At 46.4% G+C, this 21,277-nt stretch overlaps 1 protein-coding gene across 9 annotated transcripts in view; it reads left to right on the top strand.

Annotated features, from left to right (window-relative positions):
• Positions 1-21,277, top strand: part of ATXN7L1 (ataxin 7 like 1) — a 248,010-nt gene that overhangs the window by 176,046 nt on the left and 50,687 nt on the right. For all 9 annotated transcript variants that reach the window (XM_053608606.1, XM_053608605.1, XM_053608612.1 and 6 more), the window contains one exon: positions 20,820-21,042. In XM_053608606.1, the coding sequence (XP_053464581.1) occupies positions 20,820-21,042 (223 nt within the window). The remainder of the gene's footprint in view (positions 1-20,819; positions 21,043-21,277) is intronic.

The raw sequence follows: 21,277 nt of genomic DNA, 5'->3' as shown, positions 1-21,277 counted from the left end.
TGTATTTGAATTGGCCAGACCCGCCCATCCTGCCATCCTTGGGAAAGTGAAGGCCTCTCAGCTCTGTCTCCTAGGGCAAGTCATCCCTCCCAGACCCTCCAGACTTCGGTCTGATAATGCTCTGTTTCTTCCATCCCTCCCAGCCCAGTGCCAGAGAGCTCTGTGAAGGTTTCTGCTATTTGATTGCAATTGGTTCAGTGTGGCCCCTTAGCAGCAGGAAGCATTTATGAGTGCACCTCTTCTCTTGGTTGAGCCCACACAGTGGGAAGCCCTGGGTCTGGCTGGATCTAGGAGTTGAAGGGGGGATGAGATATGCAGGCATAACCTAGACATGGGTGAATTCCCAGCTAAAAGCAGCACTGGGCCAGATTATCTGGACAGATTCATCAAGCCCGTGACTCCCTCCCTTTGCTATTAATCCACTCATTCCCAAGATCGTTTTTCTGGAATACAGCAGTGACATATAGATTAATCAGAACCAGGAATCAGATTATTCTTTGGGAAGAAAGCCAAACAAGAAAGTAAGTGCCAGGTGTGGTAGCTCACACCTGTAATCCTAGCACTTTGGGGAGCTGAGGCCAGCAGATTGCTTGAGCTCAGGAGTTTGAGACCAGTCCAAGCAAGAGTGAGACCCCAGCTCTACTAAAAATAGAAAAATGAACTGGGTGTTGTGGTGGGCACCTGTAGTCTCAGCAGCTTGGGAAACTGAGGTAAGAGGATTGCTTAAGCTGAAGAATCTGGGGTTGCTGTGACTTATGATGCCACAGCACTCTACTCAAGGCAACAGAGTGAGACTGTCTCCAAAAAAAAAAAAAGGACAGTAAGCAGACACAAGGAGCTGGTTACTCCCAGGCTGTGGCCCATAGTAAGACATTTCAGACCAGCTACCTAGGTCCTTATAGACTAACTCCATTGCAGGACCCTGGGGTGAATGGGCTTTGCCAAATATCAGGGATCAGGAGATACCCCCAGGGTGACCCTCTTAGTCCTTGAATAAAGGAGGAAGATGTATTTGAGTTGCAACTGCATGCTATATCTTTTCTCCTTAAACTATTGAATATAGCTTTTAAGTAAACCGATGATACTAGTTTTCTAGTGATTACAAAACAGATTGGGTGGCTTAAACAACTAAAGTTTATTTCCTCCCAGTCCTGGAATCTGGGAAGTTAAGTAAGATTAAGGTGCCGACAGGGTTGGTTCTCCCGAGGCCTCTCCTTGACTTGCATATGGCTACCCTCTTGCTGTCTCTTCACGTGGTCACTCTCTGCACCTGTGTCCCTGGTGGCTCTTTTTTTTTTTTTTTTTTTTTTTGAGACAGAGTCTCAGTCACCCTGGGCAGAGTGCTGTGGTGTCATAGGTCACAGCAACCTCAAATTCTTGGGCTCAAGGGATCCTCTTGCTTTAGCCTTCCAAGTAGCTGGGACTACAGGGGCCCACCACAATGCCTGGCTAGTTTTTCTGTTTTTAGTGGAGACAGGATCTTGTTCTTGCTCTTGCTCAGGCTAGTCTCAAACCCCTGAGCTCAGGGGATCCTCCCACCTTGGCCTCCCAGAGTGCTAGGATTACAGGAGGGAGCCGCCTTGCCTGGCTGCCTGATGTCTCTTTATTTCATAAAGGCACCAGTTGCATTGGATAAGGGCCCCATTGTTATAGCCTCATTTTAACTTAATTACATCTACAAAGACTTATCTCCAAATGTAGACCCATTCTCAAGTACTAGGGGGTTAGGATTTCAATGTATGAATTGAGGGGGGTACAAAGCTTATCCCGTAACACCGGTCAAATAACCCTAGTCCTGCCTCAGCTCCCATTAAGTAGCAGCATCAGAATATTGCAGTTGCCGCCGTGATGTAGACATTCATCTGTGAGTTCGTTCTCTCCTGCATGGGTGTACAGAAACAGGCACCATCTCATTGTGTAGGTGCATAGTCAGAAGAAACACAGAAAGACAGGAATATGTTTACAAGTCACAGGAAAACATTGCCATTGGCTGTGAAAGTCTGAGTTAGGTTTCATGTGTCCTATGGTGATTTTTAGGTGACTTTGGCAGCCTGCTGTCTTTTTTTTTTTTTTTTTTGTAGAGACAAGAGTCTCACTTTATGGCCCTCGGTAGAGTGCCATGGCATCACACAGCTCACAGCAACCTCCAACTCCTGAGCTTAAGCGATTCTCTTGCCTCAGCCTCCCGAGTAGCTGGGACTACAGGCTCCCGCCACAACGCCCAGCTATTTTTTGGTTGCAGTTCAGCCAGGGCCGGGTTTGAACCCGCCGCCCTCGGTATATGGGGCCGGCGCCTTACCGACTGAGCCACAGGCACCGCCTGGCAGCCTGCTGTCTTAAGAAGACTCTTGAAGGGGCAGCTTGAGTAAGGGTAGCTCGTGGACCAGTGGGCTTCACGAATTATCTGACAGGAATGTTACCTTCCCTTCCGGGCTCCCCCCCTCCGCAGCTCCTTTCTGGGCAAACTCCCTGATCTGTTAATAGATTCATTGGCACCATCCTCTGGGTGTCTTACCAACAATTACATATAGACACAGACGGTCCCTGACTTACCATGGTTCGACTTAATGATTTTTTGACATCACGGTGGTGTGAAAGTGATAGAAAGTGATAGAAACCGTATTTCAAGTACCCAAGCAGTCTTTCTGTTTTTCATTTCCAGCACAGTATTCAATAAATTGTGTGAGATATGCAACATTTTATTACAAAATAGGCTTTGTGTTCGAGGATTTTTGCCCACCTATAGGCTAATGTAAGTGTCCTGTGCGTGTCTAAGGTAGACTGGGCTAAGCTATGATGTTCGGTAGGTTAAATGTGTTAAATGCGTTTTTTTTGTTTTGTTTTTTTTTTTTTTTTGAGATAGAGTCTCACTTTGTCACCCGTTGGTAGAGTGCTGTGATGTCGTAGCTCACAGCTTCTTGGGCTTAAGCTATTCTCTTGCCTCAGCCTCCTGAGTATCTGGGACGCAATGCTGGGCTATTTTTAGAGGCGAGGTCTTGCTCTGGCTCGGGCTGGTTTTGAACCTGTGAGCTCAGGTGATTCACCTACCTCTGCCTCCCAGAGTCCTGGAGTGTTAAATGCATTTTTGACTTAAGGATATTTTCAATTTACAATGGACTTATCAGGTTATAACCCCCATTGTAAGTTGAGAATCATCTCTGTGTGTATATATCTTTTTTTAAAATCTGCCCTCAGTGTCCATTCCCCTGGAAGTTGGAAAACCAACCTTCAGTGAACAAAAAGAGGAGAATTATTTATGACAGCCATAGCCTCCCTTTTTAACTAAACCAGTAATCTCTTCCCAGGGGCATGTGGTTGGCCACACCAGTTCCTCTCCTTCCCCTGCAGTGGGATAGCTTTGACCCTGAGATGCTGGGGGCCAACAGGTGGCCTCTGGCAGCACTTTGCAAAATGTTTAAAAGATCTTTAGTGAAGACCATGTCTTCTCCAAGGACACAAAATCCTTAGCCGAGAAGAGAACCTGGCTTCTGGGACCCTGTCCTGAGAATGTCATGGCCAAAGGCCTGGTATTCTTAGAAACCACCATCCAGGATGGAAGCTCAGGGATTAATTGGGAGGTCAAACTACAGGGAAGCTAAAAGCAACACTTCTTGCCCTTCGTCACCTTCCAGGTCCCTGCTACTAATTATTTCAGTCCTGGTCTCTGCAAGGGGATCCTGGAGAGGCAGTGTGCTCCTGTAGGCTGAGACCCATTTCCCTTTCCCTGTAAGCCAGCCTCGGCTCTGGTCTGAGAAGACAGGAGGTGACAGCTGCCAGGAAAGGAGACAGAAATCTGTCAGTGGGTCGCAGAAGCCCAGCTGTTGTATGCTGGAAGACCTGTTCCTTCTGGCACCGAGTACACCTGTACGTTCCTCCTTGATTTAACGGGCTGGTTCTGCCAATGGAAAGGGTATCTTTGACTCATTTGTAATAGTAATAATCATAATACTGTTCTATTACGTTTGCATAGCCTAACTCTACTTTGAAATCTCTTTTACATGCCTGGTCTCAATGACTCCTCCCTACATCTCTAGAGGGGCAGGTTCTGTTAACCTCAGAGTGTGGAAATTCTGGAAGGAGAGCCAGGATTTAAAGTCTAGCTCTTGAATGCCAGTGTTCCTTCTATTGATTTCAGCTCCCTAACATCTGGTATTTGGTTGCCAAAAAGGAGGGTAGTTTGTCAGAGAACTGGAAAACCGTTTTTTTGGGGTTTTTTTTTGTTTGTTTTTTTTCCAGTTTTTGGCCAGGGCTGGGTTTGAACCCACCACCTCTGGCATATGGGGCTGGCACCCTACTCCTTTGAGCCACAGGCGCCATCCTGGAAAACCGTTTTTAAGTTATTATTCTATTGTCAGTAATAAAGGCCACATTTGATTGCTCGTGGGGTAAATGCCCTGCTTGGAAGAGCTTTACACTTAACCCTCACAACCAGCAGTAAAAGGAGGGCTGTCATTAGCCCTATTTGTCGGAGTCACCCCTGCAGTCCTTTCTGAGAAGATGAAGAAATGTGGGCCAGATGACACACCTACCCTGAGTGGCAGGTGGTTCAGTACAGCCACACCTCAAGGGTGCTTGCTGTTCCCAGGTCACTGTCTCACTGGGAGACTATCAAATTGCCCACTTGGGGCTGTCCTCTTCCACGTTATGAATGAGAGTTTGGAAGAAGAATAGCTCTGATGGCAGGCAGATCAAGTTTGGGAGAGAGAATGGATATGTGAATGGATCAGGGTCCAAAACGATCCCAACAGGCTGGAGCAGCAGACTGAATCCAGCTAGGTGACATCTGTAAAGGAAAACCGGGTTTGTGGCTTGGCAGCACAATGTGTGGAATAAGACTCAGAGGTGAAGCAGCCCTCAGAAATGAAAATGTAGGTGGATCTGTAACTGCACTAATGGGAGAATAATGTCCAGATTAGACAGCTGGGAGGCTGTCAGAATTCCATCTCTAATGTTCTCCTTTCTGAGTTCTGTTTGTGGAGAACAGAAGGAAGGAGCTAAAGACAACCAAGGTCAGGAGAGTAGTGAAAGTGATGTTTTGGTGTATGGCACACCTCCTGGGAGCAGGACATAACTACAACAGAGACCTTACCTAACAAATGCAAACATTGTAACCTAATCATTTGTACCCTCATGTTAATCTGAAATTTTTTAAAAAAGAAAACCACAGTGGCTCACACCTATAATCCTAGCACTCTGGGAGGCGGAGGTGGGTGGAGTGCCTGAGCTCACAGGTTTGAGACCAGCCTGAGACCAGTCTCACTCTTGCTCAGGCTGGTCTCGAGCCTGTGAGCTCAGGTGATCCACCTGCCTCAGACTCCCAGAGTGCTGGGATTACAAGCATAAGCCACTGTGCCCAGCCAATTTTTTTTTAAACTCTTTTTGTGTTTTGGGTTTTTTTGAGGCAGAGTCTCACTATGTCACCCTGGGTAGAGTGCAGTGGTGTTACAGCTCACAGCAACCTCAAACTCTTTGGCTTAAGCAACTCTCTTGCCTCAGCCTCCCAAGTAGCTGGGACTACAGGCACCCACCACAATGCCCAGCAATTTTTTGTTGCAGTTGTCATTGTGTTTAGCAGGCCTGGGCCAGGTTTGAACCCGCCAGCCTTGATGTATATGACCAGTGGTGTAACCACTGTGCTACGGGCGCTGAGCCTCTTTTTTTGTTTGTTTGTTCTTTGATTAACATCATTTAAGCGAGCTTTGAAAGTTTAACTGTAGATTCAAGTGCACCGTGAGATAAAAAAAAAGGTTGGAAAACACTGCCCTAAGCAGTAACAAAACTCCAACAATCTATCATAATCAATGTGTACATGAAAGGTGATCCTAGCACAGAAGCATGGGGAGGACATACGGAATCATCTGTATGTACACGTACGTTTATGTGTATCCCAATAAGACAGATTAACACTTCTTCATGAATTCAAATGGGTGATGTTTAGGAACTATTGTCTTAGAGAGCTGGTTTTATCCTGCTGGCTGCCTTGATGACCTTAACTTAAAAATCACCGCCTTTGGCTTGGCACCCATAACTCAGTGAGTAGGGCCACATACACTGAGACTGGTGGGTTCAAGCCTGGCCCAGGCCAGCTAAACACCAAAGACAACTGCAACCAAAAAATAGCCGGGCATTGTGTCAAGTGCCTGTAATCCCAGCTACTGGGAGGCTGAGGCAAGAGAACTGCTTAAGCCCAGGAGTTTGAGGTTGCTGTGAGCTGTGACACCACCACACTGTACTGACATAGTGAGACTCTGTCTCTCTCGTTCTCACACACACAAAAATCACCTCCTTTAAGTGATTTCAAGAAAGAGTTTATTTATATATTTATTTTTTGTCACCATCAGTAGGGTGCTGTGGCATCATAGCTCACAGCAACCTCCAACTCTTGGGCACAAGCAATTCTCTTGCCTCAGCCTCCCAAGTAGCTGGGACTACAGGCATCCGCCACAACACCCGGCTATATTTTGTTGCAGTTTGGCTGGGCCTGGGTTTGAACCCACCACCCTTGGTATATGGGGCCAGTGCCCTGCTCACTATTTTTGAGACAGAGTCTCAATTAATAGCCCTGGGTAGAGTGCTGTGTTATCATAACTCACAACAACCTCCAACTCTTGGGCTCAAGTGATCCTCTTGCCTCAGCTTCCTGAATAGCTGGGACTATAAAACACCCGGCTAGGGCGGCACCTGTGGCTCAGTGAGTAGGGCGCCAGCCCCATATGCCGAGGGTGGCGTCACACGGCTCACAGCAACCTGTTTTGGTTCTTACTTTCTGAAGGCTTTTTTTTTAATTGAAATGAAATTTTGCTTAACATAAAATTAACCATTTTAAACTGAACGATTCAGTGGCATTTACTACATTCGCAGTGTTGTGCAACTACCACTTCTGTCTAATCCCAAAATATTTCATCACTCCAAGATAAAATCTCATACCCATTAAGCAGTTATTTCCCTCTCCCTCCACCTGCAGCCTCTGGCAACCACCAGTCTGCTTTCCGTCTCTATGGATTTGCCTATTCTGGACATTTCATATCAATGGAATCATATGCGATATATATATACACACACACATAACCTTTTGTGGCTTTGTTCATTTAGTATAATGTTTTGGGGATTCATCTGAGTTGTGGCACGTTTCATACTTCATTCCTTTTTATGGCTGAATGTTATTTTATTGTATGTACACACCACAATTTTTGTTTATTCACTCATCTATCCACTGATGGGCATTGAGCTTATTTCCAGTTGTTGTGAATAGTGTTGCTATGAACATTGTGTACAAGGATTTTTTTTGAGTACCTATTTTCAGTTCTTTCTCTTTTTTTTGCAGTTTTTGGCCAGGGCTGGGTTTGAACCCACCACCTCCAGCATATGCGGCCAGCACCCTACTCCTTTGAGCCACAGGTGCCACCCTGTTTTCAGTCCTTTGGGGTATATACCTAGGTGTAGAATTGCTGGGTGACATGGTAATTCTAGTCTATCTTTTTAATTTAAAAAAATTTAATTGTGGTAAAATACACTTAACATAAAATTTACCATCCTAACAATTTTTAATGTATTATATAATTCTGCAGCATTACATACCTTCACATTGTTATGCACCCATCACCACCATCCATCTCCAGAACTCTATCTTGCAAAACTGAAACTCCAAACCCAGTAAATAGTAACTCTCCCTTCCTCTTGCTCTTCAATCCCTGGCAACCACCATTCTTTCTGTCTATGAATTTGATCACTCTAGGTAAGTGGAATCATACAGTATTTGTCTTTTTTTTTTTTTTTGAGACAATCTCCCTCTGTTTCCCTGGGTAGAGTGCCATGGTATCATAGCTCACAGCAACCTCAAACTCTTGGGTTCAAGTGATCCCCTTGCCTCAGGCTTCTGAGTAGCTGGGATGACAGGCATGATGCCCAGCTAGTTTTTTTCTGTTTTTAGTAGAGTTGGGGTCTTGCTCTTGCTCAGGTTGGTTTGAAACTCCTGAGCTCAAGCAGTCCACCTGTCTTGGCCTCCCAGAGTGCTAGGTGCATGAGCCCAGTATTTGTCTTTTTCTGATTGGCTTATTTCCTTAGCGTAATGTCCCCAAGGCTCATTCATGTCATAGCATGTGGCAGAATTTCCTTCTTTTTTAAGGCTGAATAACATTCCATTATATGTATGTGTAACTACATTTTGTTTACTCATTTATCCACTGGTAGATAGACACTTGGGTGGCTTCCACCTTTTGGCCATTGTGAATACTGTTGCTATGAACATGGGTATACACATATCTCTTTGAGATCCAGCTTTCAGTTGGAGGGTATATACCCAGAAGTGGAATTGCTGGATCATAGGGTAATTCTGTTTTTCACGTTTTGAGGTCCACCATACTGTTCTTCCTAAAGGCAGTACCATTTAACATGCCCACCAGTAGTGCACAAGAGTTTTAAGTCTCCACAAGACTTGTTATTTTCTGTTTGTTTTTTAATAGCCATCCTAGTGGGTGTGACTGGTACTGCATTGTGGTTTCAATTTGTATTTTTCTAATGCCGTACATTACAGCATCTTTTCATATTCTCATGTTAGCCATTTATTCGCCATTCTTCTCTGGAGAGATGCCTATTTGAGTCCTTTGCCCTTTTTTTAATTGGGCTGAGACTTTTGGTTTTGTATTTAGAGTTAAGCTAAACTTGCTACTCTTTAGATGTGAAAATACCGCATCTTACTATCTTAACCCATCCATTTGCTGAGAACTTAGGCCACCTACTTATTACCTGGGCACCCAAGGTGAGGAGAGAGAACAGGGCTGAAAGGAGCAACAGCCAGTGCTCTAGAAGGTCCAGATTGCTCTGGGAGAGCTGGCCCAAGGGAAGCCGCTCCCATCTCTGTCCTCCACATCCTCCTGGACCTCTCAGCAGAGATACTAGGAAAACTATTGTCTCTGGAAAGACTCAGGCTCCCAGACCACAGGGTCTGCCCTTTCATCTGTGTTTCTACCAAGCATTGCAACATCCAGCAGGCTTCTACTCAGCAGTCCCCTGGGTGAGGGAACTGTGCCCAGGGGCCCTTGACCCGTTTGCCTTGGGTCCAGAGGACAAGGCTTACAGCCTAATCCTTGGGAGTAGACAGTCTCCATCTGAAGCTGAGAATGACTGAGAAAGGAGGGCTGGAAAACTCCGTCCAGGGGGGTTGGTCGGGTGGACAGTCAGCTCATACTCCCTTATCCCCATTGACTTGATTCCCACAAAATGGAATTGTGGAAGTGAGTTCTATCTTGCCAACCAGTACAGCTCCCTGCCAACCAGAAACTGATTACTAATTCTCCTTAATTCTGGGAAGAAACTCTACAAAAGGGAAAAAGGAAGCCAAGAAAGAACCCAAAGGTCCAAAGTCATCTTCTCCCTGAATAATTCTCCCACAGGAGACTCACTGTCTCTGGCTTTGGTTATTTTCTCCAGCTGCTAAAGAGATGGTCCTAACAGGAGACGGCCTTGCAAAGGCAAGCAGGTGCTGCCTAGCTCATGTGGCATGGTTTGAGGGGGTCCTGTCTGCCCACAGTCTGAAATTATCCACTAGAGTCATCCTTCTGAGTCTGGGAAAGCGTTTGTTGTCTTAGTTTTCCTTTCTAAGAGGCTCTTTAGCCAGGGTTGACTTAAGATTCATCAGGTATAGCCGGGCGTTGTGGCAGGAGCCTGTAGTCCCAGTTACTTGGGAGGCTGAGGCAAGAGAATCCCCTAAGCCCAGGAGTTGGAGGTTGCTGTGAGCTGTGATGCCACTGTACTGTACCAAGGGTGATAAAGTGAGACTCTGTCTTTAAAAAAAAAAAAAGATTCATCAGATAATAGGCAGGTTTTACAAAGAAATATTGGATGAAACCCAGGACAGGTCCTAAAAGTTAAAGATATCCAAAACACTGTTTACCATTGCTTTTTTTTTTTTCAGTTGAGGTGAAATTTGCATAACAGAAAATTAGCCATGTTTAGAGCACAGTGAGTACACTCACAATGTTGTGCAACCACCACCTACAAGGGGGACCCTCCATTCCAAAAGCAGCCACTCCCCACCCCTTCTTCTCCCAGACAGCTCCTGACAACCAAGAATCTGTTTTCTGGCACCATGGATTTACCTATTCTGGATATTTCAAATCAATGGAATCATAGAACATGTGGCCTTTTGCAAACCATTGTTTTGTAGGATCCTCCCTCCCCAGAAGTTTACTGTCCTTTGCTAAGATCAGGGAATAAACTTTCTAAATATCCAGAATGAATGAATACCCCCTGCTTAAAGCAATAGTTAAATGTCACATTAAAGTATTTTCCAATCCCTGAAATGATGTCTCTACCCTCTGCAGAGCATAGTGCTAGGAAGTAAAGTGGGCTCTGCCTGTCAGGATGGACAGGCCCTGAGGACAAGAGGAGTGGAAGGGCCCAAGGTGCTTCTGCAGAGCTGCAGGAACACAGGCCCAGGCAGCTGGTGGCTCCCTCCAGAGCCGGACCTGGCCGCTGGAGCGAGGCCACCATTCTGCCCGATTCTGCACACAGGGCACTGGCTCTCAGGAGCACCTGAGGAGCCCGCCACCTCTGACCACACCTGTGTGTGCAGCTCTGGAAAACCCAAGTTCATCTGCCAAATTCAGAAGACAACCCTGACTGTTCCGGGCTTTTCTTTCTGCCTTTCCCTAATCTCATCTGGGCGTGCTCTCTTAAAGGGGAAGTAGTGCGTTCTGACTGGCCAGAGCCCTCAGCCAGGAGGCAGGAAACGTCTACACCACGAGGCTGGCGGGCATGTCACTGGCTCAGCCTCCTTATCCAAACAGCAAGGCTGCCTCCCTGGGATGTGTAAGTGTGAGTGCAGGGCACGTTGGCCACACAGGCTGGCGTTCCGCCCGGCACAGGGCAGAGAGCTGGCAGCCCACGATCTGTTTAGCGAGATGAGTTTTTGTATAGACAGTGCTCTTAGTCTGTGGGCTGGAGCAGGAGCGGAGACAGGGCTGAGGCTGGAGTGGGGAGAGCAGCTCCCTCAGAAAGAGGTCAAGAGCAGGAGGCTGGGTTGGGGACCAGTCTATTTTGGACAGCCCTTCTAGAGGCACAAGCCTCAGGCCTGAAAAGGAGTGTAGTCGAAAATTTCCTAGCACCCCTTTCAGAGCACCAGGAAGCCCTCTGGAATGAACCTGGTCACCCCAATTCCTGGCATTTGTGTGCAGCTCAGATGATACTGTGCATTTGTTTTTGTTTCTGTATTTTTATATGTAATTGTGTTAAGATATGTTTCAGGTCTTTTCTATTCAAACTGTACAGATAGCTTGAAAATAGTGACCTGTGTTTTTCCTCCTTCTTAATCATGGACTATCCTCAGTCCGGTGTGTGCATACCGTGGGCCCTGGATAAAGGTTGGTCATGGACTGGCTCTCCAGAATGCTGGGTGGTGTATCTGGCTGGCTTTCTAGCTAGGGTTTTATTTCCTGTGTACCCATGGGGCAATAAAGGGGAAAATTTACACACACTCTTGCACACCGTTGGTTCCTAACTAAATGCCTCAAGTGAGTGACAGGTGGGAGGAAAATAGATCCTTGCAGTATTTTAGGCCCTTTCTGTCCTAGGTTTTTGTTTGTATAATAGTATTAAGGGTTGGTTGATCTTAACTCAAGTAAAAAGTTTTCTTTTCATGAAAATAGACCTTTTACTTCCAAAGAAGAAAGACAGAAGGGGGCTGAAGGGGGGAAGAAAGAAAAATGTGGCTCCGTACGCATATGTTGACAGGGTACAACCACACCCTACTTCGAGACAACTTCCTGTTTGGCACTGCCAACTGCCACTCCAAGGAGAACAGAAATGGTTCCGTTATTAGTGGCTGCTGCAGGACCATGACAGCCTGTGGGGTGAGTGGCTCTGAGTGACGCCGTGAGGTTAGCAGTGAGTTGAGACTATGCACCTGCTGTTGTAGGAGACCATGGCCCTGTACTGTTGAACTTGGAGGTCTGTACAGGCAGAAATAAAGCAGTAGAGGTTTCTCCTGCTCAGCCTGTGATCCTTAAACAGTGTGGTCCCGTAGGATTCTCATAGATGGAATAATTTTAACTCAGGGGAAGGGAGAAGGCTGAGAACTGCCTACTTAGGAAAACTACTACGTAGGGTTTTTATTTTTACGCACGTTGTCATGGATCAGGGGAACTTAGATTAAGTATCTCCTGTGTGTCAACAGTGTGGTAGACATCTTCCCTATGTTATCCATCCTGCCTACACGTGTTTAATTATCCGTGAATACAATAGGTGCTCCTGAGGGTGAGACCCTGTACTAAATGTCAGGGATAAAAGAGTGAACAGGACGTGGCCTTCAAGGTGTGTCCAACCAGAGGACACTTAGATCAGTAAGGCAGCAGTTACAGTATGTGATGTGTGCTGAGAGGGAGGCTCAGCATGCCCTGCTGTAACCCTGTGATGTGGATATAGTTGTCTCTATTTTGTTGGTCAGGAGACTGGGCTTCAGGGGGTTAAGTTATTTGCCCAAGTCACAGAGCTAATGAGTGACAGAGCTGGGATTTCAGCCCAAATCTTTCTGATTCCAAAGCCAGCAGTGTTTGGTCCACACTTCCAGTGACTCCCAAAGCTGACAGAGCATGAAAATCACCTCAGGACCTTTTAAAAAAATACAGATTAAAAAAAAAAAGTACAGATTTGTGGGCCTGGCCCTGCTGTCCCGAGAGTGAAGGAGTCCCTGCTCACTGGTGTGTAAGTGCAGCCTACGCACTTTCTCTGCCTCCCACATCCAGAATCCTCTCTCCCTGAGGTGTGGGCAGGTATGCCTGTGACAAGGACAATGCTTTTGTATGCTTTGCCCAACGCACCAGGACAAAAACCAAGCACACAAGGATATACTCCAACACAGCACTGGAGCTGTTTGAGTATTTTAGACATTGGGAGTTCCAGCTCATGGTTCTTCTCTCCACAACCTCCTGGCCTCTGCTTCTCTTGTGCCCAGGTCCAGCTCTCTGCTGCACCTGTCCCTTCAGTACCCTGAGACAGCGATAATGTCAGCTGTGCCATCTGAAAGCAGAATTCAACAGCTTTATCCGAAAGCTGGAAACTGCCAATTTCCACCAAAGCCATGGTGACTCCTGTGTTTGAACACATGTGCTGTGTAGTGCGTGGGTTCGGTGGTTGTGGTGGGGTTTGCTGTGATGGAGAAGTTCAATACCGTGCAGATAAAACTCCTTGTCAACCCCTCCAACTATCTGTCAGACCCGGAGAGAGGAAAACAGATGGGGCAATGAAAGTCCTAATGTTACTGAGAGGATGGAGTCTCTGGCTCCGAGCATAGTCCAGCAGGCCAGCGAGGGTTGTCCCACCCCCCGACCCCCAGGCCCTTCAGAGAGCAGCCTGCCTTCTGAGGGGCAAGTGTTCACCACCACTCAAGGTGACTAACATGGCAGCCCACCAGGATCTGGAAAAGTGCTGTCCCCACCCCAAGGGAGCCCTCTGATTATGAAGGTCTAGCAATGACAATGTCTGTCTTATCACCACTGTGATAACCCAGTGCTCAGGGCCCCAAGTCTGGCACTGGCGTATGCCAAGGAAATGCTAAAAAAAAAAAAAAAAAAAAAAAGAGGTTAGATTTTAATCATGTTTTTCTTTTCTCTACTTTTCTATTTGTACCTATATTCTCTTCTTTATCCTCTCCCTTTAAAGATATCTTAGTGTTTTTTGTTGTTTGCTTCCTTTTTCTTGTATGAACTTTAACAAAAACAGTCTATTAAGCAATCCATCCTCCGTTCTTCATTTTTTCCTCATTGTCAGACATGTATGCTAAGTGTTTTTATAAAATAGTGACTAGGGTTTACTATTTTGGTAATCATTTTATTTTCTTGTGGATTTAGGTTCTTATTTCACATAAGTATTTTCTTAGATGGACCTAACCCTCCTACCTATCAATTTCAACTGTTTTATTATAGATCACTCAGGTAGTTTATAGTATTTTTTACTATGATAAACAGTGCTGCTGAGACTATCTTTGAACTTTTTTTTTTCATTTGGGGTATTTCCTTGAGGTCTACTTTCTAAACTAACTTCACCAGATTACCAGATCAAAAGTTAGAAATGTTTTTTAGTTCCTGTTATTATCACCAGGTTGTTCTCCAGAAGAACATAATTCCTTGAAAGCCCTCCCAGCAATGCGTGCATGTGCTTGTCTCCCCATGACTTTATATTTCTTCTGCTTTTCCTTTTAGCTAGGCTAGGTGTCTTACGAGTATATCCTTGGGTGCTGATGGAAATATCTCAGGGCCCTGGAAAGCCCCTGGGACTACCCAGATCCTACTCTACAGCAGTTGAAGCCAGAAATTTGCACCTCCATATACATGACAAATAGGGGAGGAGGCGGGAAGGGGAGGGCTGACAAGGGAGAAAGGGGACCCTAAGTTACTGGCTTTGCAGCAGCTGCAAATGAGAAAGGTTTGTTCTGTTTAAGAATCATGGGGAAGGGAGCACGCCAGGCCAGGGTAGAAAGGACGTCACTGGCTCTGGGGCCAGGCAAGCTTGGGCTTTCCTCCCAGCTGCTGAGGTCTGCGTAACCTTGGTCTTGTTTCACAATCTTGCTAAGCTTTAATTTCCCCATCTATAACAAGAAGGCTAACAGTATCATATGTGCTTAGCAGATAACATGAACCAGTAAGTGAAAAGTAGCTTGCATGGTGCCTGACACATATGTAGACACTCCAGAAATGCTGTTTCCCCTCATAATTAACTGAGTGCACAGGGTGTGACCATGTGACTGAGAAACCAACCTGGAGCCTGGGAGGTTTGGGAACTTGGCTGGCGTGAGAACTGTAGGCCACCAGCCCGCCCTGGTGTTTACCAAAGAATTTAGTGCCCTAGATAGCTCTTGCGGCCTGGCAGTGGGTAGGAGGTGAAGAGGGTTAGAGAAGACCTAGTATAAGTCTATTTGTGACAGGCACCTTTTTTTTTTTTTTTTGAGAATCTCACTCTGTTGCCCCCAGTAGAGTGCTATGGCATCATAGTTCACAGAAACCTCGAACTCTTGGACTCAAGTGATCCTCTTGCCTCAGCCTCCAGAATAGCTGGAACTACAAGCGCCCACCACAACACCCCGCTAATTTTAGTATTTTTATTTTTTTTTATTTATTCATTTTTTTGTTTCTTTGTTTGTTTGTTTTTGTAGAGACAGAGTTTCACTTTATTGCCCTCAGTAGAGTGCCATGGCATCACACAGCTCACAGCAACCTCCAACTCCTGGGCTTAGGCGATTCTCCTGCCTCAGCCTCCCGAGTAGCTGGGACTACAGGCGCCCACCACAACGCCTGGCTATTTTTTTGTTGCAGTTTGGCTGGGGCTGGGTTCGAACCCACCACCCTCGGTATATGGGGCCGGCACCCTGCTCACTGAGCCACAGGCGCCGCCCATATTTATTCATTTTTTTAAGACAGAGTCTCGTGTGGCACCTATAGCTCAGTGAGTAGGGCGCCGGCCCCATATACTGAGAGTGGCGGGTTCAAACCCAGCCCCAGCCAAACTGCAACAACAAAAAAAAAAAATAGCCGGGCATTGTGCCAGGCACCTGTGGTCCCAGCTACTCAGAAGGCTGAGGCAAGAGAATCGCCTAAGCCCAGGAGCTGGAGGTCGCTGTGAACTGTGACACCATAGCACTCTACTGAGGGCGACAAAGTGAGACTGTCTCTAAAAAAAAAAAAAACAGAGTCTTACTTTGTCACCCTCAGTAGAGTGCCATGGCATCATAGCCCACAGCGACCTCAAACTCTTGGGCTCAAGAAATTTTTTGCCTCAGCCTCCCAAGTAGCTGGGACTACAGGCGCCTGCCACAGCACCCAGCTATTTTTAGAGTTGGGGTCTTGCTCTAGCTCAGGCTGGTCTGAAACTCTTGAGCTCAGGTGTTCTGCCCACTTTGGCCTCCCAAAGTTCTGGGTTTATAGGCATGAGCCACAATGCCCGACTACTTTTACTATTTTTAGTACAGCTGGGGTCTCACTCTTGCTCAGGCTGGTTTAGAATTCCTGAGCTCAAACAATCTGCCTTCCTCCTCCCAGAGTGCTAGGATTACGGGCATGAGCCACCGCACCCTGCCAGGCACCCGTTCTTTAAGGAGCAGCTCCCCAGCCATTCAGGCTTTGACATCCTCTAAAAGGGTACTCCTATCTGAGGGGGGAGTGGGCGCTCCAGAAAATCTCATAAGCATCTGGCACGGGAGCTGCTTGGCACGGCTCTGCCTGCCGCTCACAGCCTGCCTTAGTCACTTGACTTTCCTGTGTCTCCATTTCCTCCTCTGCTGAGGAAGGCTGATTCAATATCCCCCCTCTAACCACCACGGTACTACATTTAGTGTCTAACTACAGTGGTAGCAAGTGAGGCCACAGGCCCTGGTTCTGCCCCCAGCTCCTCCACTTAATAGCCTTGTGATTTTGGGCAACTTTCTCAAATGCCTTCATTTCCACAGCTGGGCACTAGGGGAATCCCTGCCTCACAAAGCCCTGGCAGGGCTCCCTCAGCCAAGGTGCCAGCCCTGCCTATCTCCCCTCTACTCCAGTTTACTTTTCAAAGAAGATCCTTTAGAATTCAGAATTGTCCTTTATAGAAAACACCCTGACTGCAGCTGCTAAAGCATATAGAATCCGCTGATAAGATAGAGGCTGGCTAATGACTTGCCAAGCACCTGCCTCAGAAGTGGGACTGGAGGAAACCCCATGCTGTCAAATGAGTAAGCCAGGTCTGGCCATAGCCCAAGTGCTCACAGGACTGTGGCAGGCAACAGGGGACTGTGGTGCTCACAGTCTGTTGGGAGGGGATTGGTCCCTTAAAAGTCATACTGGAAAATTACCAGCAACTTCTTTCCAAAGATGATGCAGGGAGGCACACTGAGTGTCTGTGGCCGCCTTAGACATTCATAAGGCTGAGGTTTTAAATGCAGGACATCAATGCCACTAATATGAAAATACCTCAATGAATAAGCCTATGGGGAAGAGAAGATTTTAAACTTTTTTTTTTTTTTGAGACAAAGTCTCAATATGTCACCCTTGGTACAGTGCCATGGCATCACAGCTCACAGCAACCTCAAATTCTTGGGCTTAAGCGATTCTCTTGCATCAGCCTCCTAAGTAGCTTGGGTCTACAGGTGCCCACCACAACGCCCAGCTATTTTTTGGTTGTAGTTGGCCTAGGCTAGATACAAACCCACCAGCTCCGGTTTATGTGGCTGGTGCCCTAGCCACTGAGCCACAGGCGCCAAGCCAAGGTTTTGAAATGGAATTGGCTGAGAACTTGAAATATTTTATCTTCACAGAGTAGGGGAAAGAACTGTGGAGACACCAGGGCTCCCACACCTAACAGAGCTCCTGACCTCAAGCAATCCACCCACCTCAGCCTCCCAGAGTGCTAGGATTACAGACGTGAGCCTAGGGCATATGGATTTAGAATAATTATGGGGATCTACCTACAGCAGTCCCTTGACCAAAACATAGAAAGACATGATTAAGCCCAAAGTGGGTGAGGCTGGTATCAGAATGATTATAATATAAATCGGGAAAGCTTCACGCAGAGAAATTCCACCTCTCAGCAGCATCTTTTTATTAGAAATCAAGCCTCTACCTTCCCCCATCACCATTCCACTCACCTCTTCACCAAGACAAAACTCTGTAAGTCATCTACAGGCAAGTCTTCACAGACTAGAGAACCCCAGATGGGATGGGAATGGACTCTGTAAAATCTACTCACTCTGCCCTGCTGGGACATTTCAAAAGCATAGCTGAAGGTCACCTCCTTGGGGAAGCCGGTACCATTCTGACTCTCTGTTCCTCCACTTTAAATTCTTACATAGCCTCTCTCACCCACACCAACAGGGGGCAAGCTTGTCCCCATAGTGCAGGGGTTATGGGATCCCTTGAAACAGTGATAGATTTAATTCCATCAGATAAGAAACAGTTTCACAAGCAGGAGATGCTGCTTTAGCCTATTTAATGCAATGCAAAAAATCAAACACTAAAAAAACTTACAGCCAGGGCAAAAGGCTGCCTTCAGGCTCAATGAATATTTTCTCACATACAACTTATTCTTTCAGCTTGTCCTCTAAGAAGCATTTATGGGTCTAAAATATAAAACCAAGAACAAATCTTACCCATTGATACCATTTGTTCCTTAGTTTAGCAGCGGAATGTGTTGGCCAGGTCCACTAACCAAAATTCTCTAGGAAGATGATTTTAGAATCACTTGTCTGGCCTCCTTATTACATCCTTTCTATCACCCTTCCTTGAGATTTATCTTATTTACTTGTGTATTTTTTAACCCTCACTTTAGCAAAATAAAATCTGTCTTTGTTATTCAGAATTGTCTCCCCACCTACACTGAGGAACATTTTTGTACCTCCTCCATGCCCCCAGCAGCTTTGAGCAAGTGATAACAAGTGAGTGGATGAAGACTCCAGAAAAATCTACAAAAGTCAGGGTAAAAATCAACTTATTTTCATGTTGGAAATCTCTGCCAAAAAGAGAAGTTACTGAACAAGAGATTTCTGAAGGGCAGAAAGAACTATGGATTTGGAGTGAGGAAACTGATAACCTGCTCTGTCCAAAGGGAGGTCAGGCCGGTTGACTTTTCAGGTCCAGTTCTAATCTGCGGTGATTCTATTTCTGTAATCTCTAATTTCCTGGTTTCAACTCTTGTTCACAAACACCCCAGTTCCTGCCTTCCTGAGAGGCAGCTGGGTCCATGTACGCAGAACAGAGTCCCTGATCCTCGTGCAGCCATTTGGCCCCGACCTTGGCAATCACCTTACCTCTCTGGGTCTCCTTTGGCCAGTCAGCCGTGAGGAGGATAGAGACGCCTGGCTGCTTCCTGCCTGTCTCACAGGGGTTGTAAAGGCCAGCACAATTTTACGAAGGATGAATTCCTTCAAGGAAGAGCCTGCCTGAGTAAAACATTTCGATCCTTCTGCTGTAATTAGTGCTATAACATCCAGGAATCATGAGAAATGAGGAGGAGTAAGATATAAGTACCCCTTGTATTTCTGGTGATGGAGCAAAAAGAGGCCTTAGAAACCATCTGGGGACTCACTTCATTTGCAGATAAAGAGATGGAAATCAAGGAAGTTTAAGTGATGAACTTAAGGCCACAAACCTAATACTATATAGGGTGTGGTTGGAGCTGGAGCCCAGGTCTCCTGGCTCCCAGCCCTGCATTCTCTCTACAGCATTTCCTGGAAGTAGCTCTTATTTTCCAAAACTTCAGCAGGATGGCTTCTGGTAACTAAGCATGTATGCAAGGTCTACTCTGATTCAGTGAGGAAAAATTCCCCCAAAAGTTATTCTGTGCAGGCAATATATGAACACTAGTCAGGCAAAAATACCCAACAATCAGATGATCCTCAAAAATCTATTCCCACCTCGCAACCCAAATCCTGTTGTATCAGAAGACTAGACTGTGTCTGCTTTGGAACAGACTGGCAGCACACTGGTATGAGGAAGCCATCCAGGTAGCTAAGGGTAGGCTGGCTGGCTTCTCCCAGGTGACAGTCCCCCCAACAGCAGTCAGAAATGGGGCACGAATGAGAGAGACCCGGGCCAGCTTCGGACTGGAGAACATGATCAGCCATCTTTGCCTCACTTTCTTCATTATCATGTTCAGCCCAGATTTCCAGATTTTGATTTCTAGTTCTTCCCATTAGGACATCTGTCATAATTTCATTCATTTATTCAATACATATTGATTAAGCACTAAGTTTCTCGGGGGGTGGGGAGTGGTAGTTTTTGTAGAGACAGGGTCTCTCTATGTTGCCCAAGCTGATCTTGAATTCCTAGCCTCAAGCAATCCTGCCTTCACTTCTCAAATTAATTGAGCACTAATTATATGTGAGGCATGAGAGAGCAAGAGAGGACTTGGCAGTTCCATAGCTTTTGCCTTTTTAGGATTCAGAATTCTTCCTGGAATCATGTACAAAATTTTGGATCATGTGTAAATGTGCATTTTCTTGGGTCCTTTTATCAAATCTGTTACTCTAAAACAGTTAAGAGCCACTGTAGCGGGTGTATACTAGAACTTCGTGCATCTGCTGTCCTGGTCAAGGTCCTCATGCCACCCAGTGAGTTGAGACCACAAGGGCTGACAGAATGCCAACAAATAAGACATCTGTGCCCAGAGCGCTGGGATTCTCTTTAGAATGTCAGGAAGTTGTGCCTGCCAGCTCAAGTTCATTCCCCACTGGTGGATTCTGCCTTGAGCACCAATGTCCACCTGCATGCTGTGGCCTTGAAACTCAGTGGGCCCCAAAGTGTGTCAATAGACCATCCCATCAGGACCAGAAGGGGACAGGTGCTGAGCCACACCCTGGCTCTTGAAGACTATGTCCTTCAACCCTGCTGGTCCCTCTGATTTTAGCATTCCTGCAAAGAGTCAGGTTGGAAAATGTCCTGTTTGTTCTTTTGCAAGTCCTGCCCTGCCGACTTCAGTGAGGGATCTTGTAGCCTCTGCGTCTCCCTGGGGGTCCCTTTGGCTGTGTGGTTAAACCACTGTGTTCAGGCAACACTTGGCATTCCTCTGCTACTCTGTGGCAGTGATTTTGCAGAAGGATGGGCTGATCACCGCCACCCATGAGAACCTGGGTGTTAGTTTAGCATGCTATTTGATACAAAATGCAAAAGGTAGTCATTGCTATTTGGCCGGATAGGAGCACATGTCAAGACACATGGTCATTAGAACTGAGGCTTCGGGGATGCTGACACTGCAAGGAAAGCACTTCTCTTTGCCTGATGTGTATTCAAGTGTGTATGAATGTGCGGGAGACTCACTTGCCACAGATGCTGTTCTGAGTTCTCATCTTTCTCCCCCTGTAGAGAGAAGACACGGTTCAATGTGTAGACCTTCTCCCTCCCCTGCATCTCCAGCCTCCAATCCCAGGACATCACTAGTACAGGTGAAAACAAAAGCCTGTCTCAGCGGCCATAACTCTGCCAGCAGCACCTCAAAGCCATTCAAAACGCCCAAAGACAATCTACTTACCTCCAGCAGCAAACAGCACACAGTCTTTTCTGCGAAAGGATCAAGGGATAAACCATGGTGAGTCTCTGGTGCCAGCAGCTGCCTGTTCTTGCTGCTTGTATACCCTCAGGCTTTGTTCTTGGGGGTCATATTCAGGAATATGGGGAACTCAGAAGGAAAGGGACAGAAACCCAGAATGATGGAATGATAAGCCTAGGTACTAGAGAGAACACAGAACCTTAAAAGTATCCTATGCCTAGGGCCCAGGCAGGAAGAGTGCTTGAGGTCAGGAACTTAAGACCAAGCAACAGCT

Source organism: Nycticebus coucang, chromosome 11 (assembly GCF_027406575.1).
Source record: "Nycticebus coucang isolate mNycCou1 chromosome 11, mNycCou1.pri, whole genome shotgun sequence".
NCBI lineage: Eukaryota > Metazoa > Chordata > Mammalia > Primates > Lorisidae > Nycticebus > Nycticebus coucang.
Note: the sequence above shows the minus strand (reverse complement) of the source record. Positions and strands in the feature narration are given on the sequence as shown.